Raw genomic sequence first — 16,361 nt, 5'->3', positions numbered from 1 at the left:
AAATTGGTTACTCGGGATTCTTTGTTTTGGAAAAACAGTGTATTCAGTGAACTCAAAGTGTGACACAAATGGAAATGCAATATCTTGGTAGGCTAGAAAAAATGGCAATTGGTACAGCACTGCTGTGCAAGAACAGCAAAACTTGTGGGTCCCTTCCCACTTGGAATGCTCTATGACACACAGAGAGCGCCCCTGTCTCATGAAGTTCCCAATATATTGTTTGTTGTGAGGAGGCTGGGGAGCAAAGTGAGAAAACCATTGATTTCTCCTTCCTTTGTTCCTGTGCCCTGTGTTATACCATCTCTCCTTGGCTGAATCCTTGGATAATCTCTGGTGTGACCAAGCTGACCAGAATGAAAATCTTCGTATGAAAAGCAGTAAGTTTTTCTGAATTTGGATTTTATTCCCTGCCTTCCAACAGGTGAACCTCTTTCATTCCCAGACTCTCTTTGCCAAAGGGACTAAGAAGATTCTCTGCCCCTGGACTTCATCCTCTCTCCCATTAGCACTCCAGCAATGGGGAAAGATCCATGACAGCTGGAAATTCATTCACATGCTTTTTAATCATATGACTCCAGAAACTGCAGTCTAGGAAGGACAATTTATATTGTGAGACACACAATAAAGGCTTAGAGTTTATAACAGCAGGACTACTTATTTATACAAAACTTCGCAAAATTCAAACAAGGCTATACTCAGCAACTATTCATATCAATGTACACCAGCAAGTTCAGGAAAGATTTTAAATAGTCTGCTCTGCATCTTCATTATTCCTATGCCCAAAACCATTAAATTATCCAAAGGGCAGTCATTTTAACCACAGGTCACAGTTACAGAGACTGATTAGCAAAGTATCATGGTGCTACCAACAGCAGCAGGAACATTTAAAATATTAAAATACCATTGAATCAACCAGACTGTGCTATGTAGGTGCATCTTGGGCTGCTAAGGATATTACTTTAATGGCCCCATACAAAAAAAAAAAGAATGGCGTTGACTAATGTAATTAGTCACAGTCAAGCAAGCTAAATCTTATTGCAACTCCTCTGCTGCTGAGAGACTTACAAGTGACAAACTTGACTTTCTGGTGCCAAGATCCACTTGTTGGAGGTCCTATCCTCAAGTTACTTTGAGGGACTTGATACTGACGGACTCTGACTTAGCAGGAGGATTGAAAATATTTTCTTCTCTTGCAGGTGACACCAGTGATTTGTCAAATGTGGCAGCAAGTTGTAGCTTGGAAGGGTTTTTCTCCCCTAGGGGTAAGTGGACACTCTCTAAAGGATTGACTACGTGCTGAGTTGACAACTCCAAAGTTACTGAATCTATGAAAAGGCAAACCCAAAGGAAAACAGCTAATTCATGCATTTACTGAATCACCCAATTCCTGTTAATGCACAACAGAAGTACTGTCTGTTTAACTGCAAGGAGCCAAGTCCATCTATTACTGCAGCCAAAGGCTTTTACAATAGCAAAGGATTTGGCCCTCCATGGATACAATATGTGCATGAGAAACAGTAGCATCCCAAGAGCAAAATCTCCCAAAGCTGTTTCTTTTGTTTCATTTTACATGATCAGCGTTTAAACACCAGTGAAGCACCTAAAGGCTAAGACCTCCTTGAAAATGGAGCATAGGTGCCCAAGTTACGTAGGCTTACTAGAAATATTCAATTGGTATAATCAGAATTATGTGAAATGCTGCATAATTAAAACCCCCCTCATATAATAACTGTGAGAAAGGAGGAGGGTGGGATCCTCCTGTTTAGTCCAGATTTTCAAAAGGTACTCACATCTTCAGTTTCCACTTATATACAGAGACTTTAAAACAAAAGTAAATCACAGAAGCCTCTAAATAAAACTACTCCCAGCCTTCAAAACCCTAATGCTTCTAAAGCCCAGTGTTAAAGTATTTTATTATTGACTTCCTGATGCTTACTTGAGGCTTCTTTAAGCCCTGACTTCTACAAGAAGGTCCAACTCTGCAATATTTACTTGCTTGAACCATCCAACTGACTTCAGTGGGATTACTTGTATAAGACACAATCCCAGGCTTTGGCTGTGGTTCTCTAACTTTTTGCATGTGTGCAGAATTTTCTGCTTGTGTGGCATTGGGCTGATGTGTGTGCACATATGCAGAGGTCCACCCATATGAAGCAAGTTGCAGGGATTACAACTGTAATCAGATGTGAAAATGCGGGTCTTTCCCCAGCCCAAGCTGGGGTAATTGCACTCCTTCCATGACACGCATTATGCAAGCCAAGCACTGAACACAAGCAGACTGAAAAGAAAAAGCCCGACAAAAAGGCCTTTAAATCTCTTAGCCTGCCACTTGGTTGCAAGCAGAACCTATTTCCAGTATTCTTGAACGATTTTAACAAGCCATGAAAAAACCACTGCTCAAAATCAGCTCAGAAAAGAACGGTTCCATGATCACTCCAGGATTCAGATGCTTCATTAAGAGTCTCCAGCTTCATTAAGATTTGGAAGTACTTACATTTTGTTAAAAGCAGCTTGAAACATCCATAAGAAAACACAAAAGAATGTTTGACCTAATTATCTGTCAAACTCCATATATTTCAAATGAAGGTCCTAGGGACTCCACCTTTATGAAAATGGCTTAAAAATATTAAAATTTTGTTCAGTCCCTCAATCTGAGTACACAGATAAACTTTTCCAAACAAGCAGTTGTATTTTGCTCAATACAACTGAACTTGTCAACTTGAACTTTTAAACACTGTTTGAGTGCAGGAACAGCTTATTTTATGGTTAACATTCGAACTCATCGACCTCTGTAGTACATGCTATACATTGGCAAGAAATTCGGTTTTTCTTAAGGGTCATTTAGCAAAGAATCCCCGCAAAGCAGTAATTATCTCCAGGTCTATTAAACCTTACCGTGTACGTTATGGTTTCCTCAGTTTCCTGAGAATGTACTGTAATAAGAACGAGCGCAGCCAAGAACATAGCTGTCAACATCGTGAACCTTGAAAGAAAGGAAAAACAAATCAAGCACGAATGCTTTTAGCGGTCTCCTTTGCTGGAAGAGGCTGTAGCACCTCTGGGACCGGGTCGGGACCGTGTCCTGCCCGGCGAGCCCACCCAGCCCCTACCTGGGAGAAGCGGCCCGGCGCTGCCCGCTCGCTCCCGCAAGGAGAGGGTGAGGCTTGGCCGTGCTTCCTAGCCCGAGGATTTTATCCAGCTGGGAGAGAGGGACGGAAATAACCAGTCAATGGAGTTTAAAACACCCCAGCGCTCACCGGGAGCAGCGCCGGACAAGGCGCGGGCAGCGGCACTGCCCGGCCGGCGCACGCTTTCGGGCGGAAAACTAATTCTTCGGTCAAAGCAAGGCGTAGGGAACACCCCCCACCTGCCGGGCTCTGCCAGGGACCCGCTCGGGCAGAGCCCTGCCCGGGGGGCGGCGGGCACGGAGCCGCCTGCGCAGCCCGCTCCTACCTGCGGGACCGGGCGAGCGCCGGTCGCTGCTCCCGTCCACCGCCTCTGCTGCGCTGCCGGCGGCCGCTCGCTCTCCTTGCCCCGCTGCCGGTGCGGTGCTGGCGACCTCTCGTTCCCTTTCCCCCGGTGTCTGTGCGGTGCCGGCGGCCGCTCGTTCCGTTTCCCGCGGTGTCGGTGCGGTGCCGGCGGCCGCTCGCTGTCCTTCCCCCCGGTGCCGTGCGGCGCCGGCGGTGCCCGTTCTCCCGCTGCCGGCAGCCGCTGTCTGTCCGTGCCCGGCGGCCGCTGTTCCTCCGCCGCTGTCGGTGCGTGCCCGGTGCCTGCCCCGGGCTAAATAGAACGGGCGCCTGTCCCGCCGGCGCCGCGCGCGCCCCCTGCCGGCCCCGCGGGCGCGCGCGGGGCAGGTGCGGCCCCGCGGCCATGTTGGGGCCGTGAGGGCAGCCCCGGGCATGGCCCCGCCGCGGGCAGGGGGAGCGGGGCTGCGCTGGCCCCGCGCGGGAAACTGTGAGGAGAGGGCGGCCGCAGGCCCGGGAGCCGCTCCCTCACGCCGGTCGGGTGCCCCAGCCCAGCGGCGGCTGTGTCCCGGCTGGGATCTTCGAGGAAGTGCAGCATGGCCGTGGTTTTGTCGTGTGTCGTGAGTCATGCAACTGTAGAATCCTTAAGGTTGGGAAAAAAGAGGTTTGAGACTATCTGGTCCATCGCTACCATGTTCTCAATCACAACTGTAACCAGATGTGGAAATGAGACTGGAAAACTGGGTTTTTCCCCAATCCAAGCTTGTGTAATTTCCTCTCCTTCCATGACATGCATTAGACAAGCCAAACACTGAATGCAAGCAGATCTAAAATAAGTTTAAAAATAAGTTTAAAAGAAACTTAAAAACTTAAAAATAAGTTTCTAAAAGAAAATAAGTTTACAAAAAGGCCTTTAGATCTCTTACCCTTTGCTTGGTTGCAAACAGAGCTTACTTCCAATATTCTTGCCCTCTCATTCCACATCCACGCATTTTTGAGCATTTCCATGGGTGGTGACTCCACCACTGCTTTGGGCAGCCCCTTTCAGTGCTTTGCAACTCTTGAATTTTTTTTTTTTTTTTTTAATCTAATCTAAACCTCCCCTGGAAATTTAAAATAGCAGGACTGATGTGTTGTTGCCATTAAAAATTCTATAGTTAAAAGCCATGAGGAGCCCTCCATAGGGCAGTGCCTGTTCCTCAGACACTACCTAAGTTCAGCAATCATCACTTCTAAAATATCTTTTCAGGCTATGAAATGCTGTTATTTCCTCACCCAGGGGGAAAGCTCATGGACAGAAGGAAGGATGATGAGGCATTGCAGGGGTTTAGAAACTTTGGTGGGTTTGGGTGAGGAGAAGGTGTCCAGGAACATGTTCACTGGATCTTTATTTAATTCCCCAGTTTTGCTTCTGGGGGGCCTGTGGCACAGTAGAGCAGCTCTAGTCTCTTCCTGTTGTTCAACAGAGGTATTTAGTTTTAAAATAAGTTTTTGCCTCCTTAATGTAGACCTTGAAGGGCCTGGAGACCTGGAAATCTGAAAAAAATGTCTTACTATGCTGCAGATCTCTGACACTGCTGGCCTAGAGAATGGCTTTCCTATACAACCCCTAAATTCTTAACATTAAATTATAGTTGATCTTACATAAAGCATGAGTTCTTTTTTGGACAGCCATACAGTGCTCATTAATTTTGTCTCTGAATCAAATCACTTCTTATCTGTTCCAGAATCAGCCAAGCTGGTAGTTTTAGAATACTTGTAGCTGCAATCATATGTTGCCTATCTTTTATTTTTTAGGTGAGAGAAGGCAGGGTTTCCTTCTCTCATTGCAGTTTCTGTGCTTACAGGTAAGTGGGACTCCTGAAAATGTACTTACAATCCACACACCTCACTGGTAAATAAAGAACAGAAGCAACAACATGGTGTAATAAAAAAATCTAAGTTGACTACATTATAGGACATTTTGTGCATACTTTTGTGTGCATATTAATTTCATATTCAGCAGGCTATCTTTTGACATGTGTTCTCCTGCTCCAAAATAATTCCTTTAAAGTCTGCATTTCATTATTTAGAAATACAGCTTCACAATGTTAGATTGACTCTGAGTTGTTCACTTCTGTTGGTGTAAATTTGATTCCTATTTGTGATGTGGTCCCTTATATATTTTAAACTTTACTGTTTCTTGCTTATAGAAAGAAATGCAGGTATTTCTAATAATCTAATGAATGCAAAATAGCATCATAATTGCTTTTATCTACTTGGCAGCATTACTTAGTGAGTATTGAGTTGTCATTTGAATTGTGGCATTGTCATCCATGCCATGCAAAGAGAACAAAATTTAAGTTGTTGGGTTCTGGATTAAGTAAAAATGTTTAAAAGTCTTGTCTTAAGCTACCACACAGGAAAATACTGCCTGTATTACAGGACTCCAGTTGTTTATTTTTCTCTCTGGAAGGATAATCTGCAGAGCATAGAAGAGCAGGAACATCATTTTGGAGGGTGTCTGAATGCTGGCTGAGCAGGGACCCCCTTCTCTTGGCTTCAGCCAGTGTTACACATTTGCTGAAATGCCCCATTTTGCCAAGGATGGTTGTCAGTCCTTTAAATGGAGGTAGGAGACTCAGTCCATGATTTGGTGGTTCAGATATTCCCTGCTGAGACAACTGGAAACTTGCCTGGTGTGGGAGAGCAGAACTTAAACACTTGGAAATGCTGATGGGAGTGTGAGGTATATGGATGAGCTGAAGGACAACTTATGTACATATCTGGGGTGTCTGAAGATGTCCCTGTGGTCAAACCATCCCTCCTTCCATGCTGACCATGAGCAGCTTGGCACTGCTGAGGCCGACCCCTACAACAATTGAAGAAGTCCTCTCAGGCTGGTTCCTGATTTTCCTTTTTTTCCTTACTTTTGGCTCCTTCTGAAAATTGTGCACTCTATTCCCTACTGTTTTAGTGAACTCTTTGTCACATTTCAGTTTTTGGTTTCTTTAAACCCCACAGTTTTAATAAATTCTTTAGCTCAAATGTGTTTACGACTTCAATGTTCACATTTTTTTCTTCCTGGCAGGATGTGTTGCCACCCCCCATTGTCCTCAAAAACCCAAAGATAGGTAGGCTGAAGGAAGACTGTGTGTGGTTAAAATGTCACTGCACTCCCAACTAATTCTGGCTGCTAGAATTGTCCCTGGGGGCAGCAGACAGCTGGACATAATTTAAAGCAGGCTGAGATTGATACTAGAGGCTAGCCCAAAAAGGAGGAAAACAAAATTGCAGTTTAATCTCTTCTACTCCGAGATCTGACCCCCTTTTCCTGTTTCAAACTTTGCTCCCTAGAACAGAAATGAAGCACGTGGAGAACTTCATCAACTCGTGTTTGCCAGCTCGGGGGACCATCGGTGTCAATTTAAGATGGTTTCTGTCCCTGAGTGTGGCATATCAAGTAACACTGGAGTTGTCTAAACTCAGAGCTGGAATGGTGGAGATGCTATTTTCATGTTGGACTCACAGGAATTTTAGAACATAAATTATTTTGATAACATGGCAGGCTGCCTTTCTGCCACACTGCCTGCAAGTGTCAATTTTTTTTTCCATGTTTCAACTTGGAAGTGACATAATGTTGAAGGATAAACTGTGAAGAATCAGAGGTCTGATTTTTTATTGCCAATTAAACATGACAAATGTTAAACTTCTATTTGAGGTAATATTTTACAAGTTTATTTATCTTTAAGGGAAGGTATCCTGAGTATATTGTATGTGCCATGAAGTGTTACTGTACTGTAAATTTGTTTTGAAAGAAGGTCTGTGTTAGGTAATTACTTTCACTTTTCATAGAAAGCTGACATAGAGGTAAAAATTCACCATATCAGTTTCTTATCACAGGTGTTAAAATGACAAAAAGTTAATAAGGACCAAAACATCAGTAGCAAGGGGCAGAGAACAAATTCTCTCCTTCTGCTTAATCCTCCCATTCAATCTAAACATATATTTATTGTTATTCTCCGTTTCTTGCTTTGCAGTAGAGTTCATAGGTGACAGATGATGCAAACACAGAATTAGAGAAAACTGACAAAGAAAAGATAGGAGAGTTGGATTAGAAAAATCTAGGAGTAGCATTTCAGCCTTTATTTTCAGGTTATCTCCTGTATGAGAGATCTTGCATGAGTTTTGTTATGCTGAAGCCTCTGGCTAACTTGAGCAAACCATTGCTTTAATTTTTAAATGTCTAACAATGCTCTAAGGATATTAAAGTATAACATTGTTGCCATTTTTTATTTTGATTTTTGCTAAAGATCAAGCCTGTGGTCTGCAAACAATTTGTCAAGCATGCAATTTGCTTGTCTGCTGCATTTTATGGGGATGTGATCCTGTATTTCGTGTGTTTCTGTGGACTCCAGCAGAAATCTGGATGCCCAGATAAGGTGGTGACTATTCCCACTGGAGTCCTTTGTGAGTAAAAGAAACATGAGGGAGAGAGTGAGTGAGTGGGAAAGGCATTTCCCAGAGGTTGTCCATCTTTTTTGTTGGTACAGTTGTGCAGCCCTAATAAATTGGGAATTGAAGGGCTTTGGAAGGGTGAGGGATTTTCAGATCAGCTGAAAATAACACAAGAAATGTGGGGGTGATGGTGTGTGGGAAGGATGAGCCCATTTCACTTTCCATATGTGGTTCACCACCTCTTGCATCTCAGGGAATGAGGATTTTCCAGGACTGCAAACCTCTCCTAGTGATACTCTCGGGTGATGTTGGTTTTAGGCTGCCCTGTGCACAATGAGAGAATATGGTTAATGGTTGTTTTCTCAGTGTTTTCCAGGCTGTAAGTTTGAGGTCCATCTTACACAAGTTTACTCACGCTCCCAGAATATCTGTTTTTATGGATTAACCATACAGGTAAAGACCCTTTGATGTGGTAAGAATTTCAGATATGGGAAATCTGGGCTGTAGCTTAAATTGCACTGTAACTATTTGCTTTTGCTAAGTAATTGTGTCTGCAATTTAAATATTCTTCCTCTCTTTAGCTTGTATTTCTGACTTCTTCCATTTTTATACTGTGCAGCAACTCTTTTCCATTCTCCACCAGTGATTTTCTTTCTCTTTTTTTGTCTTTCTCATGCCAGATAAGAGATACAGCAGCCCAGAAAACATTCATCAGTGTAGATATGTGGTTTCTGTAATACTGGAGTTGTCATTTCTTCTCCTTTTTCTTCTGGAAAACCAGCATTGCTGTGCATAGGAGTTGAAGTCTGATGCTGTACTAGGTTTCAACCAATTTGGTTAAAATGAGAACTTTTTCCCAGAAATATAACCCATCTGAGGAGCAGACAGCCTTTCTGATATTCAAAATCCTAGCTTGAATATATACGGTTGTTCTGATTAAACTGTGTCAGTGCAGTTCCTTGCTCTGGCTAAGAGGCAACATAGAAATGCCAGAATTCAAATCCAGTATCACCCAGAATATGTTGGAGACAGCTTTCAACTCTAGTTTTGGCTCCCTGTGAAGCTTTGTGCAAATCATTTAATCGATTTCTTGGTACACTCTCTGAAATGAGGAAAAGATGTGACTCTTGCTCAGGGAAGTGAGGTGAGTGCATTCACTTACCTGTCTAGGATTTCCAAAGACAGTTGATTGTCTTGGATGCTCAGATCCCATTCAAAGTCCAGGACTTTGGATGCTTGTCTGTGAGGCTGCCTTCAGGCCTGCTGTGGGAATCTTTGTATCCCCTCAGCTGAAAGGAGAATCAGGCAGAACTCACCTACTGCAACATTTATGGGTGTGGATGACTAAAAACTGTGCCCTCTCTTTATCCTCCCTCCATGTAGCAAATCCATTTCCCTTCCTCTGTCAGTTCTGAGAAGGGTAAGAGTGGGTTGATATGAATGGAATACCTTTGTATGACCAGCATGGATTTCTGACTGGCAGCTCAACTCCAGCAGCTTGTTCAAGCCATAGTTTTCATTTTTGCAATTTTCCAGCATTGTATTTAGCTCCAGATTTTGGGAATTAATTTGAATAATTTAACCTTTCTTAAGAGGATTTAGAGTATTCTGGTGGTCAGTAAGTGCTAAAGACCTTCAAGGCAGGCATTCATGTTTGAAACCCTTAACAAAAAGCTTTCTGCAGAGCCTCGTGGGCCTAAACTCGACTGTGACAGTGCTGTGATCTTTCCGCACAACCAAACTGAGACCTCTCAGAAATGCTGTGGTGAAGGGGAACCTTAGAGGAACAGATTTGTGAGGCAGAGCTCTTGCTAAAGACTATTTTGCTTTTTACCATTCAGGAACATCAGGATCAGTAGATATATTAAACAATAATTTGGTTCCATAAGCATCTTCTGAACTTCCTGAATTTTCCTTTCTTTTTCTTTTGAGAAAAAAAAAGTTAGTAATAAGGGAAAAGCAGGAACATTTCTTGTTTATATTGTGTGGGGGTGAACTTGGCAAACAACCTGTCTAGTTAACCTATTAATTATTGTCCAGAGACACAATTTTTCTGCTCAATATCTACATGGTAATACTACAGGATGTATATCAGAGCATTTGAATTTCCTGGAATATTAAGCTTAGTGCTTGTCTTTAAGCTGTCATACAGAAAGCAGAATCCAAATACCAGTGGGGATTTTCCTCTCTGTGAGACTGATGGGGTTATCTTCTCACTCCTCTTTGCAGATACCTGTGGCTGAAAGGGATCAAAATTCTGGAAAAGGCTGGAAGATGATACCATGAAAAGCTGGCACAGAAACGCCCATAACCCTGTATGCTCCCAAAATATTCTCTGTAGGAGTTTAACGACATCAGAGAAAAATTCAGTTTTGGGAGTGAGGCAGTAGTAACACCATATCTCCAAGTCATTGAGGTGGAGAGGCTGCAGAACAACCCCAACATGTCATTTGTGTCATAGACTTACTGTATATTCATTTTAAGTCACTTGTAACACAGGGATTGTTTTTTTAATTAATCCGTTCAAGTTCTCATTCTCTGGAAGCCCAAAGCCCTAGCAAATTAATTCCTGCTCATTCACCCGTTACTGTGCTTGAACTGTTGTAATTTAGAAGTGATAAAGGCCCAAAATAACCTGATAGATACAAACCCCCCCCCCCTCTCCACCCCAGAGCAGAGCAGTTCAGTTCACTCTCTTATGTGACTCCAGAAACCCCAGAGCTCCCTTTGGCCAACAATAGTCTCAGTGTGTCAGGGGCCACAGGGCTCTTTGGCACCACAGCTGCAGGTCGTAAATGCAGTTCTGGAGATTAAGATATTAAAATGTGCCTCTTTGGGGGCTGCAAAGCACAACAAGGCCTGAGGTGTTGCCTTTTGTCCCCATGGCAGCCTGGTGGCTCCCTGGGCTGTCAGGTGCTGCATGAGCATACACCAAGAGCTTCCTGTGAGGATTTGTCCTCAGCAATGGTGTGGTTTGCCATTTCCTCTGCCAGCCAGGGAGTGTTTGCTGCTCTAGGCTCCCACTTCCTGCAGAAGGTTCCACAAGGTTGGTGACAGAGGTTTGCTGAACAGGAATTCAGTGAACATCAGGCAAAGGAGATGTAGATGCTTGAAGAAAAGCACTGGATGCTTTGTGCAGACCAGGCTGCAGTTGGAGCACTGCTCTGTCCTCGTGGCTTTCCATGCATTTATAAAATCCCAACTAAAAGAGCAAGAGGCATGTGGCAAGAGCCACTTGCATCAAGTGCAGAGGAGGGGAGTGGATTTACCTACTCACTGTTTTACTAGCACTTACTTCCAGACTTCCTATTTATTACTTTTTATCCCATTTTATGTAAAAAAGGTTTTTTATTTTCAGTTCCCTTACTTTTGGAAAAAAAAAGCCTTTCTCACTGTAATGTTTGACAGCACTTTAAACAGTGAGCTGTGGTTGTAGAAATTTTGACTTCTAGCGGCAATACTTAGCATGTATCAGAATTTTAGGGCTTGGTCATTTCTGCCCACGTTCATCCTTCATTTTTCAAATGTAGATCTCTTATTAGAGCTTTTACCATAGAAATTCTACTTCTGCAAGAAAACACTGGGGCAGAAAAAGCAGAATTGATTGAGCTTAAATCAAAGGAGAGCCCTTGGTTCAACATTTTGTCAGCAAACTGTGGCTGAGTTATTAATTATCTGTCTCAGTTTGTAAATACCTGGAATCTGTAAATCTTCCAGGAAGGCCTTTAATATACAAATCTCTACATGTTACTGGAGCTTCTGACTGGTATCTCTGAGGAAGCCGTGGACACACGGAAATAAGTCATCCTGAAGATGGATGATTTAAGTATGTTGAAGCAGATTGTTAGGTTGTGTGATTGTAAATAGCTTTTTTGGCACTTGTTGCTGTAGGACTAAGGGTCAGATTCTTTCTCGGCCTTGCACTAGAGATGCATCAAAACTTGTGTGGTCTGACTGCAGTGGGTTGGGAGCCTGTTCCATTTTTCTGGGTAGCTGTGCATGTGGCTTTTGGGGACAGGTCCTGTAGTTGCTACTAAATTCCTTGCTGTTTTAAAAGGAAGTGCACAAAAACAGAGGAGGTGGCTTTGGCCTCAGGATTGTGGCACTGCAGTTATTAAGAAGGGCCTTACCATGTTTTTCCCATGCATTCCTTCAGTGGATTCAAGAGGACATTAGCTAAAAGCACAAAGAGAAATATTTTGTTTCTCTGAAGGTAGAGAATTCTCTAATTGAGGGGGTTTGCAGCATTCCTTTAGAGCTAATAATGGCTCAAAGTTAACAGTCACATAATATGTATATAAAACACTTACGTGTAGAGAATGTCAGTGGCATTTTTTGGCTGGAATTACTCCAGATTCTTCATTCAATTGACTTTCATCTCCAGCAGGGCTGTCATTATTTAGTAAAAGCCTTCTACAGTGCAGGAAATGTACCTGTGAGGAAGGCCCAAAATGTGGCAAGGTGTGGTGCTCAAAATGGGTTTAAAGTGCTAGAACACACTTGATTTAGCATTGGTAGGTGAAGGGGAAGGACAGGATCCTCTGCACTGCAAAACAGATCTTTGCTTGGTGTGGATTAACAGTTTCTCAGTGTTAGAAATTTGGGGTTTTTAGTGTGAATCTTAGGAAGGAAGTATTGCTGTTACAATACTTCACTTAGAGTCACTTAGAGTCAGGAGGCCTTCTGTCACTGCACTGCTGCCTTTTCAGAATGACTTCCAGTGTCAGGCAAAAATATCATAGAGGCATGGAAGAAAGTGGAATGGATTTATTTGCAGTAATCTTTAGTAGAGAAAAACACCTAATTTTTCAGGAGGAAATGAAGTTCACACACATTTCCTTCACAAAAAGGTAGGGTTGTTTTTTGTCCACCTTGAGATCTGAATGAAATATTTATTCCCAGTTGGCAGTGTGTGACAAAGCATACCTTTGGTGGCAGGCTGCAAAAGGGATTAATCATCTGGTGAATTTATTAACAGGAGTAATAAATCAGAGCTCTCAGGGATGCTCAATGATTTTACTAGCTTGAATTTAAAAGTATGTGAATGGTGTAAGTGAATTGCAAGATAATACTAACTAGAGACATTTGCTCACAATTAAACTTCTACTTCTCAAGCTATCAGTTGTTTACTGATCTGGACCAAGGAAATGCTAAAAGCTAAATACTGTAAAATGTTAAACTTTGATGAAAGATATGAAGACAGAAACTGTTTCTTTTGCCAACACTGTGGTCAACAGCAATGCTCTGACCTGATTACTTAAGCTGATGTTTTTCCTAAATCTGTCATGAATCAGTAATTATCAAGTTTTGCAATACTCAATGGTTCTCTTGTGAATAGCAAAATTATTTGTTATTGTAGGTTGGTATTTTCTGAAAAGAAGTGTTCAACTCTTGCATCTGCAGCCTCTCTATAGTATGCTTGTTTAGTTTTAGTTTTTTTTTTTTTTTTTTTTTTTTTTTTTTTTTTTTTTTTTTTTTTTTTTTGTTTTTTGTTTTTTTTTTTTTTTTTGACTGGAGAACTGTGGAATGCCACAACAAATCTCCTGAACAGTTTCACAAAATGTGAGGAGAATTCAATCTGGTCCAATCTGGAAGTGACCCCTCTGATGTCTTATAAAATAAACTTTGGTGTCAGTGTGTTATTCCAGTCATGGTTGGAAGATTGGAAGATTTCCAGTACAAGTATTTAGTTATGGGGCTTGACTTGTAGGGCTTCTAATAGGAAAAGAAACTTGTACAACATACTGTTTTTATTAGTGGGTTGTTCTCATAGCAATTTAATATGGCAGTGACAGAAAAAATTCCCTTTTGCCTTGAGCCAAGTGCCATGCAGTTGTGTGAGGTGGGTGTGCATGGGGACAGAAGTGGGACCAGGTCTCTGAATGAGGCTGGAAGTGAAATCTGTTTCCAAGATTATGGTGGCATAATACTAACAGCTGGCCTTGGAGCCCTAGTAATCCTTGCAGCCCCTGGCAGAGTTTTTTGGGAAATAAGAGACCAGAATTAGGGAAATTTATCAGATAAGGTAAGTGAGAGATGTGGTAACATGATGAATTGTCTGTTTAGTCATTTCAACAGAAAAGGTGGAATGGCAAGACCTCTGTGTGGGGCTTATTTGGTGGATGTTTTGGGCTCTATCCATGGACATCTGTGGCTACCCCCCCATGGAAATTGACTGCACTTCAAGCCATATGTGAGGGCACTGTGGAGCTGCCATCCCTGGATCCTTGTCCGGGGAACGCCACTGAGGATTTGGTGAGTGGGACTGTGCTCCCCACTGGCAGCAGTCAGTGGAGAACATGCAAACAAGCAAATGTAAATGTAAATGTTCATATCTAACACTGGTGGAGATTTATCCTAATGATAGGGGAGTTGATAGCAGGAAAATGAAAAAGAAGAGAAAAACAAGGAAATTTGAGCTATCCAGTTATTTTCGGGTGAAAATTGCATAACATAGATTTGTGGTTTTAAGTAAATGTGCACATTAAAAGAATGCTGACCTTTAAAAACGTGAGTTTAGATGATTTGCTATTGTTGCATATACACTTACAGGCAGCAGAAAATACCATAAACCTGTGAGATTGGGAATGCACCATGGAAACAAACAGCACCCTGGCAAAATAAAGAGATGTTTCCTCAATGGATCGCCATTAAAAAGCTCAGCAGAGCTTCTGAACCCTGCATGAAGGGATACTCCAAACTTCTCAAAGAAAAATGCACAGCGAAGTGGGGTATTAAACGGTATCACCGTGCTTTGCTATAAAACATAGAAGGCTTTTACGAGAGCCGAAGTGGTAAGTTGTTGATCCATTGTGTTGGAATTGGATGAAACGAATTCCTCTGGGAGATAAGGAAAAGGATCTAGAAATGTAGTGCTGCCCTCCAGTGGCGGCATGAGGGGGTTTGTCTCCAGTGCTCGCAGGATCTTGGCTGGAAGGCAAACAGAAACGTGCAAGTATTTCCGAAAGGACTGGGTAGTTACAGTTCAAATGTTAGGGCAGCAGTGGAGAAGAGGGGATGTGAGACACAGCCAAACTTACCCTAGTCTGGAACTGCTGAATTGGTGATTTGTCCAAGGTTATTCTCAGCCAGAGGAAAGAACTCTTCCCTGCATGCTACATTAATCCTCTTCACTCTAGTTTGCAAAATCTTCTGCTCTAGTTAATGAAGAAAGGAGTTCATGGATGAAATGGGCTAAAATTATGAATCGTCTGAGCAGACTCACCTTAAAAAGGGGGATAATGTCTTTGTGGAGAGTGCCAGCAGTGGAGAGTGCAATTAAACTCATTTTCATCTTGCTTAAACTGTGGTAATAACTCCCCTCCACACCCCTTAAGTCAGTTTGCCTCTTCAACATGGCATAAAAGAGAAAACAATAAGTTATATAAGTCATGTAGGAAGCTGCTACGTACAAACATTGTGTCCTGTGTGAGGCTTCAGCAGTTGCCTTTCCAAAGCAATTACCAGTCCCTCTATGATATTAGGGAAAGCACAGGAAGCACAATACTAGGGAATGCCTACAGAAGTATCTTTCCTTGTGATCTTAGCAGCAGCATGGCTGCTTAGTGAGGGTTAAACTTTTCTGTCCTGGTGTAGTGTTTTCTGAGGCTGCTGCTCTATCTTCGTCTTTTGTGCAAAATATGGTTTCTGTTTCCATTTGGTTAAAGTTGTGTAAGACAAATTCAAAAAAGAATCTGAGTCTGGCAAGACTAGGAATCCTAAATACAACCACTTGTCTTAGGGTTCAGGTTCTGGGAATACCAGACTGTTCCAGATTCCCAGAGTGCACCACAAGGGAATCTGGGAGGGGCTGCATTACTCCAGTGTGTGTCTTGAGATGACAATGGATATGTGTGAGGGGAAAGAGCAAGAGCCAGAGGGGAAGGGTATGAAAGGCTCTTGTTGAAAAGTTTCTTTGTGTTTATTAATATCAGTGTAGATAAAAGGAGAAGTAAAGATAACATTGATGGCAAAGATTTTTCATCAATGTTTGTTGCCTGTGCAGAGTTTTCAAAGACCCAAATGAGAGGGAGGACTTCTGCTGGGGAAGTCAGTGTAATAGGCAGAGTCTAAGGAGCACTGATGAATCAAGCTTCCCTTTATCCATGCTTATGGGGCACATCTCCTTCCTATTCATGTTTCCTACAGTCTCTTTTGTTCTGCTCTTAGTGAAAGTACTGCTGCTTGGAAGACAAAAATCAGTTTTGGTGGGTGCAGAAGCCCGGGAAATATGGACAGACCTATGAAAATACACATACCTGCACACACACACAGAGCAATTGCAGCTGTGTGAGGGCCTTTCTGGTGGCACCTGCCCTGTTTCCATGGCTTCTGCAGAGGCTTCTCTGTAAGCTACACAAAACAGGTGCTGCAGGTTATCTCTGGGATTAGGAGTTAGGAGGAGCCTCTCTGAACACGGAGCCAGGAAGTCAGAGCATCGTGCTGGAGTCCACAGTCAAA

The 16,361-nt window shown here is 42.7% G+C and overlaps 1 protein-coding gene and 1 long non-coding RNA gene across 7 annotated transcripts in view; one reads left to right on the top strand and one right to left on the bottom strand.

The window, feature by feature from the left end:
• The window catches only part of EFEMP1 (EGF containing fibulin extracellular matrix protein 1), a 45,681-nt gene extending 41,897 nt beyond the window's left edge, over nt 1-3,784 (bottom strand). The window contains exons 1-3 of one of the 2 annotated variants that reach the window (XM_053939168.1): nt 3,454-3,784; nt 3,111-3,199; nt 2,896-2,983 (exon numbers count right to left, since the gene is read on the bottom strand). In XM_053939168.1, coding sequence (XP_053795143.1) covers nt 2,896-2,976 — 81 coding nt within the window. In that variant the 5' untranslated portion in view covers nt 2,977-2,983; nt 3,111-3,199; nt 3,454-3,784. The remainder of the gene's footprint in view (nt 1-2,895; nt 2,984-3,110; nt 3,200-3,453) is intronic. The other variant, XM_053939169.1, reaches the window with a different exon arrangement.
• A 106-nt stretch (nt 3,785-3,890) lies between these two features.
• LOC128785334 (uncharacterized) lies at nt 3,891-14,981 on the top strand. Of its 5 annotated transcripts, none has more exons than XR_008429848.1 (5): nt 3,891-4,113; nt 5,262-5,311; nt 5,889-8,354; nt 8,582-9,045; nt 10,131-10,724. It is a non-coding gene; the product is annotated as an uncharacterized LOC128785334 (long non-coding RNA). The 5 variants fall into 5 exon arrangements; XR_008429847.1 differs by lacking the exon at nt 3,891-4,113 and adding exons at nt 13,968-14,156; nt 14,454-14,981 and having other exon boundaries at nt 4,123-8,354; nt 10,131-10,216; XR_008429845.1 differs by having other exon boundaries at nt 5,262-8,354.
• Nucleotides 14,982-16,361: the final 1,380 nt, after the last annotated feature.

This window comes from Vidua chalybeata, chromosome 3 (assembly GCF_026979565.1).
Source record: "Vidua chalybeata isolate OUT-0048 chromosome 3, bVidCha1 merged haplotype, whole genome shotgun sequence".
Taxonomy (NCBI): domain Eukaryota; kingdom Metazoa; phylum Chordata; class Aves; order Passeriformes; family Viduidae; genus Vidua; species Vidua chalybeata.
The sequence above is the reverse complement of the archived record's forward strand: the minus strand, read 5'-3'. Positions and strand labels throughout refer to the sequence as shown.